At 37.4% G+C, this 20,014-nt stretch overlaps 4 protein-coding genes across 4 annotated transcripts; 3 read left to right on the forward strand and 1 right to left on the reverse strand.

Annotated features, from left to right (window-relative positions):
* Nucleotides 1-1,622: 1,622 nt before the first annotated feature.
* Nucleotides 1,623-3,171, reverse strand: CBG21856 (the record flags this gene model as incomplete). The annotated part of the gene is made up of 5 exons (XM_002635615.1): nt 1,623-1,715; nt 1,763-1,834; nt 2,456-2,551; nt 2,754-2,813; nt 2,863-3,171. 5 exons carry the CDS (start codon nt 3,169-3,171, stop codon nt 1,623-1,625), a joined length of 630 nt encoding a protein of 209 aa, XP_002635661.1.
* A 3,504-nt stretch (nt 3,172-6,675) lies between these two features.
* Cbr-srw-112 lies at nt 6,676-9,030 on the forward strand (the record flags this gene model as incomplete). The annotated part of the gene is made up of 4 exons (XM_002635616.2): nt 6,676-7,341; nt 8,466-8,698; nt 8,744-8,891; nt 8,938-9,030. 4 exons carry the CDS (start codon nt 6,676-6,678, stop codon nt 9,028-9,030), a joined length of 1,140 nt encoding a protein of 379 aa, XP_002635662.2.
* A 1,357-nt stretch (nt 9,031-10,387) lies between these two features.
* CBG21858 lies at nt 10,388-12,960 on the forward strand (the record flags this gene model as incomplete). The annotated part of the gene is made up of 6 exons (XM_002635617.1): nt 10,388-10,471; nt 10,750-10,903; nt 11,195-11,473; nt 12,210-12,331; nt 12,650-12,745; nt 12,799-12,960. The coding sequence occupies 6 exons, from the start codon at nt 10,388-10,390 to the stop codon at nt 12,958-12,960; spliced, it is 897 nt and encodes a 298-aa protein (XP_002635663.1).
* A 359-nt stretch (nt 12,961-13,319) lies between these two features.
* CBG21859 lies at nt 13,320-16,971 on the forward strand (the record flags this gene model as incomplete). The annotated part of the gene is made up of 6 exons (XM_045236734.1): nt 13,320-13,403; nt 13,472-13,625; nt 15,270-15,551; nt 16,330-16,451; nt 16,498-16,536; nt 16,786-16,971. The coding sequence occupies 6 exons, from the start codon at nt 13,320-13,322 to the stop codon at nt 16,969-16,971; spliced, it is 867 nt and encodes a 288-aa protein (XP_045097410.1).
* Nucleotides 16,972-20,014: the final 3,043 nt, after the last annotated feature.

A 20,014-nucleotide genomic window follows, 5' to 3' on the forward strand; every position in this document is an offset into this window, starting at 1 on the left:
TTCGTTTGCCACCACCACCACCAGTTTGTTGTACCCCATAGATTGTGATACACGATAAGCATAATAAAAGCAAGCCTCGTAAGGTACAAAGTACACACACTACACACTAGACTACAAACTAACAACAGCTGACACCGCCCCTCCCCTCCCCTACCCCCATGTGGATCTACGTCTCATTCTCATTGATTTGGCCACCCCGATTTTTCTCGCTATTCTCTTTAGATTTTCCTAATTTTCTACTCAAAATTTGCCAAAATGTGGGTCTCGAAACGCCTTCTGGCTACTGTAACGAATGTTTCCAGAACGATTCCCAAAATTCCATTGAATTTGAATGCGCCAAAATTGCACGAAAAACTCGTGCAATTTGAGACCGAGAAAGGGAATTTGGGGGATTTGCGAGCGGTTTATGAGGCAAAATTTTTGGCTGGCCGAGTTTTGGATTTCTAGGCAATTTGGGTTACTAGGTCAGCTTTGATTTATTCCGGCTTATAGTAACCATTAAAGATCGATGGCCGAGTTTTGGATATCTAGGCCACGTCAGACCAATTCTAGGTCATTTTAAGTTGGTGGCCTANAAAACCCAACTTGCAAAAATTAGGCCACCACTACAAATAACCAAAAAAAAAAACCATATCAGGGGCATGTTAGGCCGTTTTTAGGCTATTTTACCATGATGGCCAAATTTTCACAAATTGAGTTTTCTAGGCCACCAAGGTAAAATGACCTAGAAAACACACCAGGGTCATGTTAGGCCGTCTTTAGGCTATTTTACCACGGTGGCCTAGAAAGCTCAACTCGCAAAAGTTAGGCCACCACTTCAAAATGACCTAGAAAACACACCAGAGACATGTTAGACCAATTTTAGGTCATTTTAAGTTGGTGGCCTAGAAAACTCAACTTGCAAAAGTTAGGCCACCACTTTAGAATCACCTAGAAAACACTATAGAGTCACGTTAGATCATTCTAGGACATTTTACCATGGTGGCCTAGAAAAACCAATTTGAAAAAGTTAGGCCACCACTTCAAAATGACCAAAAAAGACATCTGGACTATGTTAGGCCAGTTATAGGTCATTTTGACGTGATGGCCTAGCTTTTACAAGTTAGGTTTTCTAGGCCACCAAGGTAAAATGACCTAGAAAACACACCAGGGTCATGTTAGGCCGTCTTTAGGCTATTTCACCATGGTGGCCTAAAAAACTCAACTTGAAAAAGTTAGGCCATAACGTTAAAATGGTTACTAGGCACTTGCGAAACGTCACACTTTCGAAACGTCGTCTTTCGAAACGTCGCGGAGCCAAGAAAGGAGAGAAGGAGAAAGAGAGATGAGCAACAGCAACGGTACCCCCTCGCCATCCCAGAAGGCATACCTAAGTTTTAATCATCATACCGCAAGCGTCGCGTGCGCGCGTTGCGGTTAGCTGGCATGATGCCAGAGGCACTGTGAACAGTGAGCAAACTGGCATAATAGGTGTGCGAGATACCCAAAAGAACAACACAGGTTTCCAAGAATTAGAATTTATTACTTCAAAAGGAAAAGAGATATTAGCGGGGAGAGATCTGACTGATGAGGTCAGGTACATATGATTGGGGGGAGATGGGATAGATCCTTGGAATGACGTCTCAGTCCTTCTTGGTCGTGGTCTTCTTAGCTGGAGCCTTCTTGGTCTTTGACTTTTTGGCAGCTAGCTTTGGAGTTGCAGCCTTTTTGACGGTCTGAATTAGTTAAAAGTTTATAAGCCGTTCTAGATCTGAATTCATACCTTGGCGGGAGCCTTCTTTGTTGTAGCTGTTTTCTTTGGAGTGGCAGTTTTCTTTGTTGCTTTTTTGGTGATCTGAAAAATCTGGATATTTTTTTTAAAGTTTGAATCTCTAGGATCTACCTTAGCCGGAGCCTTCTTTGGGATCTGCGTCGGAGCCTCCTCAGCTCTTTTTGTAATGCAAGCTCTAGTGGGCTGTTTACGTCTTTGAAATGGATGGGGTCTCTCGTCAGGACAAGACCTAAGATACAAGGGGTTTATATACACTTTCGGTGGCATCCATAATGGCATTTTTTTTTGTTTGCCTGGAAAACAACTTTTATCGAAGAAAAATGCGGTTTGTCCAGAGAAGACTGTTTCTGATTGTGAGCGGTAAAAACAACCCTCGAAAATGGTTTCTAGAAAACAATAAGTGAACGAGGAAAGAGAAAAATCCAATAAGACATTCGATTCAAATGACCGGGCAAGACAACATAGGAGAAACAGACGACGAGAGAGAACACAACGCGCGTCGTTACGTACCAAGGACCAGCTGGCATGATGCCAAGGTACCCAAAAGAACAACACAGGTCTCCAAGAATTAGAATTTATTAATTCGAAAAAGAAACGAGATATTAGTGGGGAGAGAGATCCGACTGAGGTCAGGTACATATGATTGGGGGAGATGGGATAGATCCTTGGAATGGAGTCTTAGACTTTCTTGGTGGCGGCCTTCTTAGCTGGAGCCTTCTTGGCGAGAGCCTTCTTGGAAGCTTGCTTTGGAGTGGCAGCCTTCGAGGTAACCTTCGTGGTCTGAAATTATGAAAGTTAGAATGGAAGTCTGTAATTCTAGCTCATATAATTCAGAGGTACATCTGACGTTGGTTCTGAGAATACAATTTGTTTTAATTTGGCGTCAATGATGTACCCTCTGAACCAAGGTGACCTCAGATGTACCCCAAGGCTCCAGGTACCCTTAAGTACTTCATCCCTAATCCTATAAACAAATCTACACCTTAGCTGGAGACTTCTTTGGTGTAGCAATTTTCTTTGGAGTCGCTGTCTTCTTGGCGATCTGAAAAATCAGATGATCCTTTTCAAACATTTGAAAATCTATGTTCTACCTTAGCCGGAGCCTTCTTCGGGACCACCGTCGGAGTCTCAGCCTTCTTTGGTGTGACAGTTTTCTTCGGAGTCGCTGCCTTTTTAGGGGTGGCGGCCTTCTTGGCAGCTGGAGCAGGATCTTCTGGAGCATGCTCGACTGGAGCATTCTTCTTCGGAGTTACGGCTTTCTTTGGAGTCACGGCCTTCTTGGCAGCCGGAGCGTCCTTGACTGGAGCAGCCTTCTTCGGAGCTACAGCTTTCTTTGGAGTCACGGCCTTCTTTGGAGCTCCGGCCTTCTTGGTGACAGGCTTGACTTGTTTTCTCGCCATTCTGAGTTTTTTGTGTCTGAAAAAAAAATTGTAAGAAGAAAATTTTCGAAGAAAAACAACAGAAGAAGGAGCAATTCTTTTTCTTTTTGAAATTCCGCACGACACAGAAAAAAAAAGAGAAAAGGATTTTTGAAAAATCGATGCTGATAAGTGAGGGAGAAGAGAAACGAATACGAAAGAATGAACAAGAACAAACAGAGATGGCGCATTTCTCGCGCGCTGGATGTAGATCATAAAGGGTGTGCAGGAAGAAGGTACTGTAGATCAAAAAGGATCTTTAGCAGGTCTGGAAGAGTAGATCAAAAATTTCCGAGATTTCCATTTAGATTGATTTGGGAAACTTTGAGCACATCTAAATTGGAATTTCCAGAAATTTTATAAAACTCCTAGAAAACCCTTGGCCTAGAAAACTCAAATTCCGAAAGATAGGTCACCATGGTCAATGGCCTAGAAAACTCATCAAGTGCATATCAAACCGTTTCTAGGTCTTAAAGGTTGGTGGCCTAGAAAAATCAACTTGCCAAAGTTAGGCCACCATTTGTTAAGGCCTAGAAAACACATAAGCTGCATTTCTAGCAGATTCGCCATGGTGGCCTAGAAAACACAAATTGCAATAGTTAGGCCACCGTGTTAAATTGACCTAGAAAACACACCAGGGGCATGGTAGGTCATTTTAGATCAGTTTAGCTTGGTGGTCTAAAAAACTCAACTTGCGAAAGTTAGGCCATCTCTTCAAAATAGCCTAGAAAACACCTATGTTAATATCAAAGAATTTCTAGGCTCATTTATCATGCTGGCCTAAAAAAACTCTACTTGCCAAAGTTAGGCCATCATGTTAAACTGACCTAGAAAACAGACTAGGTGCATTTTAGGCCATTTTCGGATAGCTTGTCCGAACTAAATTTCGAAAAAAAAATCCCATATTCAAGTTTTCAGCCTACCCCGGACAACGATTCACCAACGTTGAACGTCAAAGATTCTCGGAAGCTCTACTAGGCGAACTAGACCTCCCAGGAAAAATTATCATAATGGGACACAGTAGAGGATGTGAGAATGCACTGATCACAACGACACATCGGAATCCACATGGATTGGTTATGATCAATCCGACGGGATTGAGAATTCACAAAGGATCAAGACTTAAAGGAAAACTGGAATCGTTTAATTTTATGCATAAGCAGTTGGGGATCCTGTGATGTATCAATGTGAGTTTTGATAATCTTGGGATTTCGAGATTCTGAGATTCTGAAATATTAAAATTCTAAAACCCTGAGATTCTGAAATTCGGAAATTCTGTGATTCTGAAATTCAAAGATTCTGAGATTCTGAGATTTTCAAATTCTGAGATTCTGAGGTTCTGAGATTCTGAAGTAATTTTCAGAAGTTTGGAAGTTCGGAAATTTTGAAGTTGTGACATTCTGAATTTCCGAAAATCTCGAATTCTGAGATTCTAAGGTTCTGTAATTCTGTAATTCTGAAATTCTGAAATTCTGAAATTTTGAGATTCTGAGATTCTGAAATTTTGAGATTCTGAGATTCTGAGGTTCGGAGATTCTGAGATTTTGAGATTCTGAGATTCTGAGATTCTGAGATTCTGAGATCCTGAGATTCTGAGATTCTGAGATTTTTAGATTCTGAGATTCTGAGATTTTGAGATTCTGAGATTCCGAAATTCTGAGATTCTAAAATTTTGAAATGTTGAAATTCCGAGATTTTGAAATTTTAAGGTTCTAAGATTCTGAGATTCTGAGATTCTGAATCTGAAATTCTGGATTTCTTAAATTCTGAGATTCTCGAATACTGAAATTCTGAAGTTCACCAACAAAAATTCCGAATTTCAGTACTGAAATCAGTTGGATTCACGATAAAAGACGGCGCGGAAGCTGTAGCCGTGATCCGGTCCATTCAAAAATGTGACTTGGAGAAACAGCTGGACCATATCCTAAAACTAAATGAGATTCCCACAAAAACCATGATTACGTTTGGCGGAAGAGAGCATCTGATTGAGAAGGAAATCATATTTAAGTCACTTCAAAAGTATCAAGGATTGAAACATTTTGTGAGTCAGCAATTGGTTTTGGAAGTTCTGAAATTTTGAAATTCTTAAATTCTTAAATTCATGGGTTCTGGGGTTCGGAAGTTCTGAGGTTTTCAGTTTCTAAGATTTTGAGATTCTGAGATTCTGAGATTCTAGGATTTTGAGATTCTGAAATTTTGAAATCGTAATATTTGATAATTTAAGATTCTACCAAAGACTTCAACGTTTTATATATTTTCAGAACTTCAAGTCTGAAATTTCCAATTTCGAAAAAAACGAAATTCTGGAAGTCTTCAAAAATCAAACAGGAGCTTCTATTTTTGTGGCAACTGATAACCATTTTCAAAACAAGAAACGGGCGGATCTACTGGCTGACGGAGTCAAATCAATGTTTTCTCACTGATGTTTATTTTCTATGAAATTTCAAAATAAAAACATGATTCTGAGATTCTGAAACTTTGCAGGAAACTTTGAAACTCTGAAGTTCTGAAATTCCGAAATTCTGAAATTCTGAGATCCCGAGATTCTGAAATTCTGAAATTATAAATTTCTGAAATTATAAAATTCTGAAATTCTGAAATTATAAAATTCTAAAATTCTGAAATTCTAAAATTCTGGAATTCTAAAATTCTGAAATTAAAAAATTCTAAAATTCTGAAATTGTGAAATCCTAGCAAGATCAAGATTCTGAAGTTTTGATATTCCGAAACTCTAAAATTTTTACGTTTTCGAATTGCGAGATATTGAAGTTTTGAATTTCAGATACTAATTGTGAAATTTGAAAAATGAGATTCTCAGACTCTCAGATTCGGAAATTCTGAAATCTTTCAAGACTCCAAACTTCTGAGATTTTTCGAAACTTCAATTTTTCTCCTGTAAGTTCTCAGTGTTATATTCGGACGCTCCGATGTTTTAAGCTTCTAAGACCTTCAGATTTTTCATATTTCGATACTTTGAGCTTTGAGCTCTTAACGCTAGTTTCAAAAATTGCATTTTCAAAAAAAAAAAGAGCAACTTGGCTTTCTAGTCTTTCAAAAGTGCTTTTGCCATTTTCGAAGTCTCCTAATTTCTGAAAAACGCCCACTCGAGAGTATGATTATGGAGTATTTCAAAAGATCACAAAAAGTTCATTATTCCATCCCCAAAAAATTGTTCACAAATACTATGATCTTTACAGTAATAACATATTACAAGCTTGAATTCTACTTCCCACGAACAACCGCACTACTTAAAAGTCCCCTTGATTTTCCTTGATTTTTTTTTAGTTTACTCAGAATTACTAGACCAAACCAATTTCAAGATTTTTCTAATAGTGCCACCCGCCACACCTTTTCATGGCAACAAATTAATTAACATTGCAAGTAAGAAAATTGGCATTTTCATTTAATCACTATTTCTTTTAACTCCACTACAACTTCTCTTACAACTGAGCAATGGAAATAGTCAGACCGAGTTGTGAAGAAACGATGTTTCCCGAATACAGTAATAAGACACTCAAAATCCTATGTTCACTTCATGATGGCCTAAAGGAACTTTATCTATTCTGCTTAAATTATGAAGCTTATGTTGCTCTTTTGGTGTTCATCGTAAACTTCTTCCACTTCATCGTTCTAACCAGAAAATCCATGAGATCTTCCTCTATCAATTGGATAATGGCAGCTACTGCAATCACTGATATGATCTCACAGTTGTGGCCTTTATTTTGGGGACTTGCACAAATTTTCGCATTCTTCTACCCTTGCTATTCCAAAAAAACAGCCTACCTGATTTATTTTCTCGACAATCTTTTCACTGCCATTGATAGCTTCTCAAGAAGGTGCACCACATGGCTGAGTCTATCCATGGCATTTATAAGGACTCTCGTGATTCGAAACCCTTTGAAACTACATTATGACAACCTTACAAAACCAAAAGCTGCGTTTATTGTGGTCGTTATAGTTGGAATTGCTTGCCTGCCTCTTGGGATAATGAACTATTTTTGGAGAGCTATAATAGAAGAAGAAGGTGTTGAAGAGTGTACGGGAAATGGAACTTCTGGTTTTGAATATTATACGGAAACTTCTGCATGGTTCGCAGACAATGATATGTTGGTTTATAATATTTATTATTATCTGGAGGGTGTGTTTTTTAAGGTAAGCAATGCTTACTAGAGTTCCGACCCGCGAGACGATTCGCGCTATTCTCGCGAGTTCTCGCGAGAATATGCGAGAATTTCGCAATAGTCGCAATGGCAAATGAAATTGGCACTTAATTGACGATAAATAGCTGAATTTAACTTCTGAGTAAGTGTTTAGAATTACTCATTCTAGGAAAAAATTGTAGCTTAATCTGGGATCCGGAATCCGAAATCTGAAATGCGGAATCCGGAATCCGGAATCAGAAATCCGGAATCCGGAATCCGATACCCAGAATCCGGAATCCGAAATCCGGAACCCGGAATCCAGAAGCCGGAAATTGGAATCCGGAATGCGGAAGCCCAAATCCTGAATCCGGTCATCTCTGGTAGAAATGTCCTGAGGTTCGCTTATTATGTTAATAGGGCCTATTAAAAATGATGGCCTAACTTTCCCAACACGAACATTTCTAGGCTACCATGGTACATTGTCTAGAAAACAAACGAAAAGAATGTTAATTTCAGATATCCACCTGGTGTGTTTTCCAGGTTGGTTTAGCATGGTGCTAACTTTCGCGAGATGGGTCTTCTCTGTCACCAAGGGTTCAAAATAGCTCTGTTTTGCTCTTTTTTTTATTGCTGATGACCGATAAGAACCGTAGAGCCTATATTTTAAGAAATCTAATGTCAAGTTCAGCTTTTAATTGTCAATTAAGTGTTGATTTTGATTGTCATTCTCGCAATGGCGACTTTTGCGAGATTCTCGCATATTCTCGCGAGAATTCGCGAGAATGACGCGAGAATTAATTTTTGCGAGAAGCTATAAATGCGAGAGCGAGTATATGCGGGTAAATGCGAGAACGTGCGAGAACGAGAAAATGCGAGAATGATGCGAGAATATGCGAGGCAGGTCCAACATAAAAATGCGAGACTCGCAAAATTTTCTCGCAAGGTTGCGGATGCTGACTCTCGCGGGACGGAACTCTAAATGCTTACTAAGCATGGGATTGAGCAATTTCTGCTATTTCTCACAGGAATGTCAACTGATAATCATTTTATCAACTGACCACTTTTTGGCATCTTTCCCGGGAACGGAGATAAATTGGTTGAAAGTTTACTGTAAGATACATTCAAGTCTTTCAGTTTATTCCCAGCATTCTATTCCCAATCGTCACTATTTTCTTGATAATCGAAATCCGAAAAAATGATAAATCCAGCCGGAAGGCTCTGAATTCGCGTTCTGAGAAGGATTCCGGGAAAATGACGAGACTAATATTCTATTTAAGTCTAACGTTTTTTGTCGGAGAGTTTCCCATGGCAATATTGTATACCCTTAATCCAATTCTCGATAGGTATTCAAATAATCCGGGATTCTAGTGAGTAACATATTTTAAAAATAACATTCCCTTTACGAATTTCAGTTTTGCTACGGTCTACGCTCAATCAATATTTTTCACTGTCTTGAGAGTTACATCAGCAATTCATTTTCTCATTTGTTTTTTAATGTCCTCACAGTACAGGACTACCGCAACAAGTGTTATTCTGTGTGGTTATACACCAAAACAAAATGTATCTTACTTTTTTTTTTCGAAAAATTTAATAATTTTTCTTTCAGATAATCCAACCAGTGCAATCAATTCACTCAGGCGCTACATCTGCAGTGTTCTCAAAAAATGCGTCTCCGCCAGTCACTCGTACGCAATTCTGATGATTTTCAAGTTGTTATATATTATTAATGTGACCGTAAAACCCGTAGTAGAGGGGCCCCCCACACATTGTCAAGTTTGAGCTCAGTTATCTGAGCTTCTATAAGAGATATCAAAAATGTGTCAACTGATAAAATGTATAGGATATTATGATAAACCATTAATCGATTGAGAAATTGTTTATATCTTTATCAAGAACCGAGATAAATTGGCTCAAATTTGAAAACCAGGAGGCCGTTCTATTACAGGTTTTACGGTACTCCCATTTTGGTTTTTGAATGCTTATTTTTGAATTTTTGTGTTAGTTGCTGACAGTGTGCCTTATCGACAAAGATTTTCCGATTTTGTCGACAAATTTACCTGACAAATTATCGATAAATTTTTCGATAAAAAACGATAAAATTTTGTCGAAAAATTGTCGACAAATTATTGGAGAATTTGTCGAAAGTAATTTATCGACAAAATTTTGTTGACAAATTGTCGATAAATTTGTCGAAGGGGGCATTTGTCGACAAATTATCGACAAAAATTGCTATTAACCGTCGGAATTACTTGTAAAAAATCGTATCTCATCTTTTTTTTTCTAGGCCATCTGAACTGGTGGCCTAATTTTTCCAATATGAATTTTCTTTTTTGCCTAGAAATGGTCAGAAATTCACCTGGTACATTTTCTGAGCCATTTTTACATGGTGGCGTAGAAAACTCAACGCGCGAAAGTCAGACCACCATGTTAAAATGAGCTAAAAAATACACCAGGTGAACATCAGATCATTTCTAGGCTAAAAAGAATCGTGGCCTAGAAAATTCATGTTGTGAAAGTTGGGCCACCAAGCCAGATAGCCTATAAAGTTTGCCTGGGTAAGTTCGGCCATCATTCTAGACGTCCTAGAAAAAAATGGTAACGATACGATTTTTTACAAGTAATTCCGGCGGTTAATAGCAATTTTCGTCGACAATTTGTCGATAAATTTGTCGATAAATCGTCGACAAACAGCATTTTTATTGACAAATTTATCGATAAATTATCGATAAATGTTGTTTTTATCGACAATTTTTGGTAATTTTCCGATAAATTTACCGGTAAATTTGTCGATAAATTTGTCGAAAAGGGCGTTTGTCGATAAGGCACACTGGTTGCTGTACTAAACAATTATTTTACCATCGTTTTTTGTTTTAATGAATCAAAATACAGCTTCCCGGCGTTCGCTATATTTGCACAAAATCCTCGTCTCACTGGAGCGCACTTTCCTCGGGGGTCTTCCCTCTTTTTTTCCTCCTTTCCTCCATTGAAATTCCACGCCGCTTGCATTGATTTTTCCTCTCATAAAACTAGTTTGTAGTCTACATTTTCAATGAAAAATGGACCCTATAAAAATCGAAAAGAAGTTAATCAAATTTCAAGCGACAGATGGCAGAGAAGTCGAGTTGGAAGCGGTGTATGAGGTAAGATTTTTAAATACTTCGAAACCTGTATTAAAAGGGCCGTAAATTGCGGAATTCCCGGAACATTTTTCACTGAAAACGTACAAAATTTTAAATTTTAGAGCACATTTCGAAGGGGGTCCTTTTTTTACAAGGGGGTCCTTCTATTACAGAGAGCACTTCTAATTTACCAAGCCCCTCTTGGAGGGCCTTTCTATTAGAGGGGTCTTTCTATTAAGAGCCCTTCTAATACAGGTTTTACGGTATTCGATTTTAAAATCTAAACCGTTTTTTTTCAGGATACCATTCCGTCTGGATCGTCTCTGGGTACTGTAGTTGGATTCCATGGATCACCTGGGTCACACAAAGATTTCAAGTATGTCAGGAGCAAGTTGGATGAGATGGGAATTCGATTCATCGGCATCAATTATCCTGGATTTGGGAATACCTTGGGTGAGTGGTCTTGAGGGGCTCTAAAATTTAGAATATCATTAAACCTGTAATAGAAGGGCCCTCTCGGTTCATGGGAAAGGTATCAAAAATGTGCTAACTGATAAAATATTGGTGATATTATGATAAACAATTTATCAGTTGACAACTTTTTGATATCTTTTACAGGAACCGAGATAATTGAGCTCAAAGTGAAAAATGAGTGGTGAGTGGGGGGGGGGGGTAGTTTACTGTAGCTTTTGATAAGAAACAGGGCTACTGATAAGCAAACTAATATTCATACAAAATTTTCAGGTTACGAAAACCAAGGACACACCAATCCAGAACGCCAAAACTACACCAACGCTCTGCTCGACGCTGTGAAAGTCGAAGGAAAAATCATATTCATCGGGCACAGTCGTGGATGTGAAAACGCGCTTCAGACGGCTGTTGGGCGGCCTGCTCATGGACTTGTTCTCATAAATCCGACTGGTTTCAGACACCATAAGGGTATTCGGCCAGTTTATAGATTGGAATACTTGGATTGGTTGTATGGAATTCTTCCGGCTTTTATGGGAAATGCTATGATGGGAGGTGAGTTTGGAGTTTTGAATTTTGATATTTTAAAAATGTGAGATTTTGAGATTCTGTAGTTCTGGAATTCCGAAATTCAAAAATTGCCCACTCCAGATCTGATTGATATTATGAAATCTCGTGTTCTCAGACTCTGAGGCTTTAAAATTCTGAGATTCCGAAAATCACGAATTCCGAAAATTTGAAACTGAAATTCTGAGTTTTTCTAAATCCTGAGATTCTAAAATTCTGAAATTCTGAGGTCTCTAAATTCTGAGATTCTGAGATTCTGAAATATCGAAATTCTGAAAATCGGAAGTTCTGAGATTCTGAGATTCTGAGATTTTGAGATTCTGAAATTCTGAAAATTTTGAAATCCTGAGATTCTGAAATTCTGAGAATCTAAAATTCTGAAATTCTGAGATTCTCAGATCCTGAGATCCTGGAATTCTGAGATTCTGAGATTCTGAGATCCTGGAATTCTAAGATTCTGAGATTCTAAGATTCTGAGATTCTGAAATTCTGAGATTCTGGAATTCTGAGATTCTGAGGTTTTGAGATTCTGAAATTCTGAGATTCTGAGATTTTGAAATTCTGAGATTTTGAAATTCTGAGATTTTGAAATTCTGAGATTCTGAGATTTGAAGGTTCTAAGATTCTGAGATTCTGAGATTCTGTTATCCTGAGATTCTGAGATTCCTATTACGCAATTCTAAGATGCCAATGTTCTAAAACTTCCAAAACAAACTTTTTTCAGTCTACAAAGCAATTGGATTCCGAGTAAAAACTGGAGAAGAAGCGATTTGTGCACTTCGATCCGCAATGAGTATGTCCTTTGAAAATCAAATCGAGTATATTGAAAAACTAAACGAAACGGAAGTGAGTCAATTTTCATTTTCCCTCTATTAGAAGCCCACTTTGAGCTCAATTATCTCGAATGCCACAGAAGATATCAAAAATCTGTCAACTAATAAAATTTTCATCATATTATCACCAAAATTTTATCAGTTAACAAGTTTTTGATATCTCTTATAAGAGCCGAGATAATTGAGCTCATACTTGACAGTGTGGGGGCCCTTTTATTACAGGTTTTAGGCTAATTGAATTTTTTTCAATTTTACGATTTTCTGAATTTTTGGAAGCATTCTCCGGCTAATAGTAAGCATTCACGGCATTCTCAAAATGAAGTATTTTCAGACCAAAAAGCTGATTATATTTGGAGGAAGCGACCATTTAGTTGAAGAGGAAATCGTTCTTGAAAAGTTGGAGAAACACGACGGATTGGAGCATTTTGTGAGCATTCGAAAATTATTAAAAAACGTATTAACCCTATTTTCGATTTTCAGAGATTCGAGGATAGTATTCCAGAAGAGGACAAACTCAAAATTATGGATTCATTTTCGCGAAAAGGAGCATCGGTGTTCGTCGCAAAGGACACACATTTTCAGAATAAATCTCAGGCTGTGCTGGTGGCGGAGGCGTGTGGAAAGATGTTGGAAATTGCATAATTTATGTTAAACGAGCTTTAAATCTTTAAATTCGAATTTTACTTATTTTCGGTGCTGGTGAATAAATTATCTACAGTTCAAACGGTGTCAAAAGACTACAGCGTTCTCTATTGCAACCCATTTTTTTACTTACGCCCTCTGCGTCTCTAAAACCACCCATACTATTTCTCTCTCCTCCTCCTCGATTCCTCTGCACCCTCTTCGTTTTCCATGCTCTCTCGCCATGCATAGTTCCATCCCGTTGTAACAATTGTCTTTTTACCATCAATTAAATAACTTTTTCTAATTAAAAAAAATTGAAGAAAAGTGTAATGATAACGACAAAATTGTTGCGAGCGCCCTTGAAGAAAGTTTCGAAAATGTCTGAAGCGAATTTGTGCAAAAAATTGGTGAGATTTGAGACGGAGAACGGGCGGAACATCGAATTAGAGGCGGTTTATGAGGTAAGACATTTTTTGGAAAAAAAATTGGAGAAAAATCTGTAAAGAGTCTGAAAATTGATTTATTCCAGGACTCCCTTTCTTCTGGCTCGCCACTGGGTACTGTAGTCGGATTCCATGGATCACCCGGATCTCACAATGATTTTAAATATATTAGAAATCGATTGGATGAGTTGAATATTCGATTTATTGGAGTCAATTATCCAGGATTCACTTTTACCGATGGTGAGTGTTTAGCAGTCACCAAACTGATGGCCGTGGCCTAGAAAACTCACCGTGTAGTCCACTAGAGCCTGTTTCATTAGAAATTTCTGGTCGAATTTTCTACATGAATTTTTTAGGCCACCAAAATTTATGGCCTAGAATCGGTCCAAAATTCACCTGGTGTGTTTCCTAAGCCACTTTAACATGATGGTCTTAAAATCATACTTGTGGAAAAGATGGCCGGCCCGCGGGTCGGACCAGGCCGGGCCGGGCCGGGAAAATTAGGGCATCGCCGGCCCGCTTTTTGAAAAATTTGAAATTTTTAAGGGAATCATCATTTTTCGAGATGGATTTTATTCATAATAAAAGGAAATTTACATTAGAAGCTGATTCTGTGAAAAAACTGTTTTGAGGCCGGAGTTAGCAAAAAGTTTCATCCTTGGCAAAATAAAATTTGCATTTTTTCGCTAAAAATTGAATTAATTAAATTTTTCGAATGGTTTTATGCATTTTAATTAATATTTGATCTATTACAATTATTTTGGCACATTAAAAAACAAATATTTCGAAAATTCATTCAAGGCGGGCCGAGCCGAAGGTTTTTGAGCAGGCGGGCCGGCCCGGCCCGGCCCGGCCATCCACATGTATGCTTAAAATCAAAAAACTTGCAAAAGTTAGTCCACCATGTTAAAATGGACTAGAAAACAAACCAGGTGCATATCAGACCATTTCTCGGCCATACAAAGTTGGTGGCCGAGAAAACTCAAACTGGGAAAATTAGGTCACCATGTTGAAGTTGCCTAAAAACCATACCCGGCGAATATCAAGCCATTTCTAAGTAATAAAAGTTGGTGACCTAGAAACCCAACTTGCAAAAGTTAGGCCATCATGTTAAAATTAGCTAGAAAACACATCAGGTAAATATGAGATGATTTCTACATAGGTTATTTACCATTGTGGCCTAGAAAACTCACCTCTCAAAAGTTAGGCCACTATGTTATAATGGGCTAAAAACCCACCAGGTTAAAATTAGACCTTTTTAGGTCATAAAAATTTTGGCCTAGAAAACTCTATTTGCAAAAGTTAGGCCACCCACTGCTTTAAAATGACCCAGAAAGCTCACCGGGTGAATTTCAGGCCGTTTCTATGCTATCTACCATGATGACCTAGAAAACTCAACTCTCACAAGATAGGCCACCATATTAATATGGCCTAAAGTCCATACCAAATTAATATCATGCTATTTCTAGGTCATTGTGGCCTAGAAAACACAACTTGCAAAAGTTTGGCCACCATGGTAAACGACTTAGGAAACACTCCACGTAAAAGCCAGGCCTTTTCTAAATCATTCCCCATGGTGGCCTAGAAAACTCAAGTTGTAAAAGTTAGGTCACCATGGTAAAATGTCCTAGAAAACGCACTAGATAAACATCTGGCCATTTCTAGGTTATTTACCAGAGTGGCCTAAAAAACTCAACTTGCAAAAGTTAGGCCACCCACTGCTTCAAAATGACCTAGAAAGCTCACCAGGTGAATTTCAGGCCGTTTCTAGGCTATCTACCATGATGGCCTAAAAAACTCAAATTGCAAAAGTTAGGCCATCATGTTAAAATGAGGAGAAAAACAACTATGCGAAAATAGACTTGCATTACAAATGAATATCAGGTTATTCCTCGCAACAACACACCAACATCGAGCGTCAAAACTATTCAAACGCTCTACTCGACAAACTCGGAATCCCGGGAAAAATCGCGTATATCGGGCACAGTCGTGGATGTGAAAATGCGCTGGAGACAGCCGTCGGACGGTCTGGACACGGATTGGTTATGATAAATCCGATTGGGTTGAGAATTCATAGAGGAATCAATCCAATATCTAGAATGGAAGCAATCAGTTGGATGTATGAAATGTTACCGACTTTTGCTGGCAATGCAATGATGCTTGGGCGTAAGTGGATATCTGAAATAACCGAATAAAAGCCCATCCAACTTTTAGCTCAATTATCTCGGTTCCTGTAAAAGATATCACAAATTTGTGAACTGATAAATTGTTTATCATAATATCACCAATATTAATATTCTTGGGAACGAGCCATTATTTGTTCATTTCCGATCCATGGTTTTGGTGTTCAATAATCTACAAAAGGTCGTACTAGCTGTTCCTACTAAATTATATTCTAGTATACCCATGTGGCTCTATTTTTTGTTCAAAATAAGCCAAGTTTTTAGATTTTTCATTGAAAATACTCAAGATACCCTAAAACCTGTAATAGAAGAGTCCCCAAACTTTGAACCCATATATCTCATTTCCTGCTATAGATATCAAAAAGTTGTCAACTGATAAATTGTTTATCATAATTACAGAAATGTTTTATCAGTTGACACATTTTTGATATCTTTCACGGGAATCGAGATAATTGAGCTAGAAGGTGAGGGTTTGGGTGGGCTTCTGTTAGAGGAAATACGGTAGCTCGGTCTCGGGAGTCACCGGCTACTCCTGGTCGGAGGTTGGTCGGATTAGGGCCGGTACTACAGCCGCCCAGTCTTTGGCAAGCCTGTGATAAGGTTTTTCGACCAAAATCTGACCATGGTCTGTTTTACAGCCGTTTTTCGGCAAATTTCCGACGGGTACCTGGCCAATATCCGCCCAGAAGACTCAATTTCTGCTCAGAACTTTTGCCCACACACAACCGAATATACTCAAATTTTAGAATTTTGATTTTCAGTTTACAAAATGGTCGGGTTCAAAATTCAAACTGGCGAGGAGGCGATCAATTCAATGCGTTCCATGTGCAGGGTCTCTTTGGGTGGACAGTTGGAATTCATTGAGAAAACCAATGAAATGGATGTAAGAAGATTCGAGAATCTAAGAATCCAAAAAACCAAAATTTCAGATCAAAAAGCTCATTGTTTTTGCTGGAAAGGACCACTTGGTAGAGGAGGAAATCATTTTTGAGTGTCTTGAAAAACACGAGGGATTGAAGCATTTTGTAAGTTTTCACTGTAATTTGGAGCTCAATTATCTCGGCCCCTGTAATAGCTATCAAAAACCTGTCAACTGATAAAATATTTATCACAATATGACTAACATTTTATCAGTTAACAAAATTTTCATATCTCTCATGGGAATCGAGATAATTGAGCTCGAATTTAACGTGTTTTAAAGCTCTTATTTTTTTCAGAACTTTGAAAACAAGAAGATCCCCGAAGAAGATCAGCTGAAAATCATGGACGCATTTTCTAGAAAAGGAGCATCGGTGTACGTGGCAAATGATACACACTTCCAGAATAAATCGCAGGCGGTGCTGGTGGCTGATGCGTGTAGAGCAATGTTCGAAAATGGGAAGACAACGAAGAATAAATTGTGATTAGGATTACTGTAGTTTTCAGAATAAACAGATTTTTGAATATTTTCTCTTTTTTATTGGAATTTTGAAATATTAGATTCCGAATTTCAGAGATTCAGCAATTCTTATAGTATGAGATTCTGAAATTCTGAGATTCTGAGATTCTTAGATTCTTAGATTCTTAGATTCTTAGATTCTTAGATTCTTAGATTCTTAGATTCTTAGATTCTTAGATTCTTAGATTCTTAGATTCTTAGATTCTTAGATTCTTAGATTCTTAGATTCTTAGATTCTTAGATTCTTAGATTCTTAGATTCTTAGATTCTTAGATTCTTAGATTCTTAGATTCTTAGATTCTTAGATTCTTAGATTCTTAGATTCTTAGATTCTTAGATTCTTAGATTCTTAGATTCTTAGATTCTTAGATTCTTAGATTCTTAGATCCTCCGCATTCTTAGATTCTTAGATTCTTAGATTCTTAGATTCTTAGATTCTTAGATTCTTAGATTCTTAGATTCTTAGATTCTTAGATTCTTAGATTCTTAGATTCTTAGATTCTTAGATTCTTAGATTCTTAGATTCTTAGATTCTTAGATTCTTGGATTCTTAGATTCTTAGATTCTTAGATTCTTAGATTCTTAGATTCTTAGATTCTTAGATTCTTAGATTCTTAGATTCTTAGACTCCTAGATTCTTAGATTCTTAGATTCTTAGATTCTTAGATTCTTAGATTCTTAGATTCTTAGATTCTTAGATTCTTAGATTCTTAGATTCTTAGATTCTTAGATTCTTAGATTCTTAGATTCTTAGATTCTTAGATTCTTAGATTCTTAGATTCTTAGATTCTTAGATTCTTAGATTCTTAGATTCTTAGATTCTTAGATTCTTAGATTCTTAGATTCTTAGATTCTTAGATTCTTAGATTCTTAGATTCTTAGATTCTTAGATTCTTAGATTCTTAGATTCTTAGATTCTTAGATTCTTAGATTCTTAGATTCTTAGATTCTTAGATTCTTAGATTCTTAGATTCTTAGATTCTTAGATTCTTAGATTCTTAGATTCTTAGATTCTTAGATTCTCAGATTCTTAGATTCTTAGATTCTTAGATTCTTAGATTCTTGGATTTTTTTGATTCTTGGATTTTTAGATTCTTGGATTTTTTTGATTATTGGATTTTTTTTGATTCTTGGATTTTTTTTGATTCTTGGATTTTTTTTTATTCTTTTTCTTGGATTCTTGGATTCTTGGATTCTGAACTTCTGCATTGAATATCTGAAATGTTTGGAATCTTGAAATTTTGGATTCTGAATTTCGGATATTCTGAAATTTGGAAACTCTTAGATGCTACTTTTCTGAATTCTGCAAATTCTCCCGGAAAAAAAGCATACTAGCAACGGGCCGGGCTTTTTTCGGAATTTTCAGGGCCCGGCCCGGCCCGTCTCGGCCCGGATTTTCGGAAAAAAATTTTTCTGTCTTTCAAAATTATTTTTGGGGTCGACGGAAAAAAAGGAGAATTTTTCTGACAAGAAAAAATATTTTCAAGATAGGATTGTCCATAAAAAATAGTTCTTTCACAAAAAAATTTGAAAAAATTTCTGGAATTTCAAAATTTTTTTAAAATTTGGAGAACCCGGGTCCGCCGGGCCGGGCCCTGGAAATCCTCGGCCCGGCCCGCGGCCCGGCCCTGATTCTGCAAGTATGGAAAAAAGAACGTCACATTCCCCTAAAACACAAATTTTCCCATGTTTCTTTGGTTTTGTGTTTTCTCTCACACCCAAATCCTTCTAGTTTTGTTCTTTTTTCTGTAAACCAAAACTTTGATTTTTTGATTTTCTACCTAAAAGAAGCTAATGAATTGGATTTCGAAAAAATCTGAAAAACAAGAAAAACATAGATTCTAGCTATAGGAACCTAGATTGAAGATCGAACATGAATTCCAAGATTATGTTTTTTTCTGGAAATTTTTTTTTTCGGAAAATTCGATTACTTCCTAGAATAGACCAAGGAAAAAAAATCATCTCCAAAAACTGATTTTGTTATTCAGACTGTATCTAGTCATACGGTTTTTGGCGTTTGTTTAAATCAAAGTTTAACTTCGATCCAATTTATCTGGGTTCCTGCGAATGATATCAAAAAGTTGTCAACTGATAAATTGTTTATCATAATATCAGAAGAAATTTGTCAGTTGACACATTTTTGGTATCCATTACAGGAACCGAGATATAATGGCTGTTGACAACTTTGCCGCTTCCATCGGCAAGCCGCGCAGCCACCGTAGTTCAGCTGGTAGCAACTCGGGACCTCCAACGGTGGGCCCACTAGTTCAACTCCTCGAGAGGCTTATATGAACAAAACTCCAAGAAATACGACTTTCTCCTGTCCCCTCTTTTGTCAATGTCATTAATAAGTTCTTCAGTCTGTTCTCAAAAATGATGTTTCTTGTTTTTTTGTTATCCCCATGGGTACAATAGTTGTACCCTAACATTTATACTTCCGGTCCCGTGGTTCTGTCCGAACACTAATATTTTAGAGATGAGATGATTCAGAGAAATCTGATGTTACAGACCGAAAAATGTTTGTTTTATAACTTTGACATTTTTTCATTCGCTCAAAACATTTATTAAAATTCAAACGCATCCTAAGCTGCTAACTTTGAGCCCATATATCTCACTTCCTGTGAAAGATATCTAATTTTAAAATTCGAAAATTCAAGATTTTAGAAATTCTGAAATCCAAAAAATAGGAATTCAAGAATCCAGGAACCCAGGAACCCAGGAAGCCAGGAACCAGGAATCTAGGAATTGAGGAATCGAGGAATTCAGGAATACAGGAATCTAGGAATCCAGGAATCCAGGAAACCAGGAATTCAGGTATTCAGGAATTCAGGAATACAGGAATCCAGGATTTGGGATTTATGGATCTGGGAATCTAGAAGGTTAGAAATCTAGGAATCCAGGAATCCTATCAAAATTCAGTAGTTCGGAAATTCGAAAAGTCAAAAATTCGAAAATTCAGAAAACTCGAAAATTCAAGAAAAAATTAAATTATCAAAATTCAGTAATTC

The sequence above is a fragment of the Caenorhabditis briggsae genome, assembly GCF_000004555.2.
Source record: "Caenorhabditis briggsae complete genome, chrV, whole genome shotgun sequence".
NCBI classification, from domain to species: domain Eukaryota; kingdom Metazoa; phylum Nematoda; class Chromadorea; order Rhabditida; family Rhabditidae; genus Caenorhabditis; species Caenorhabditis briggsae.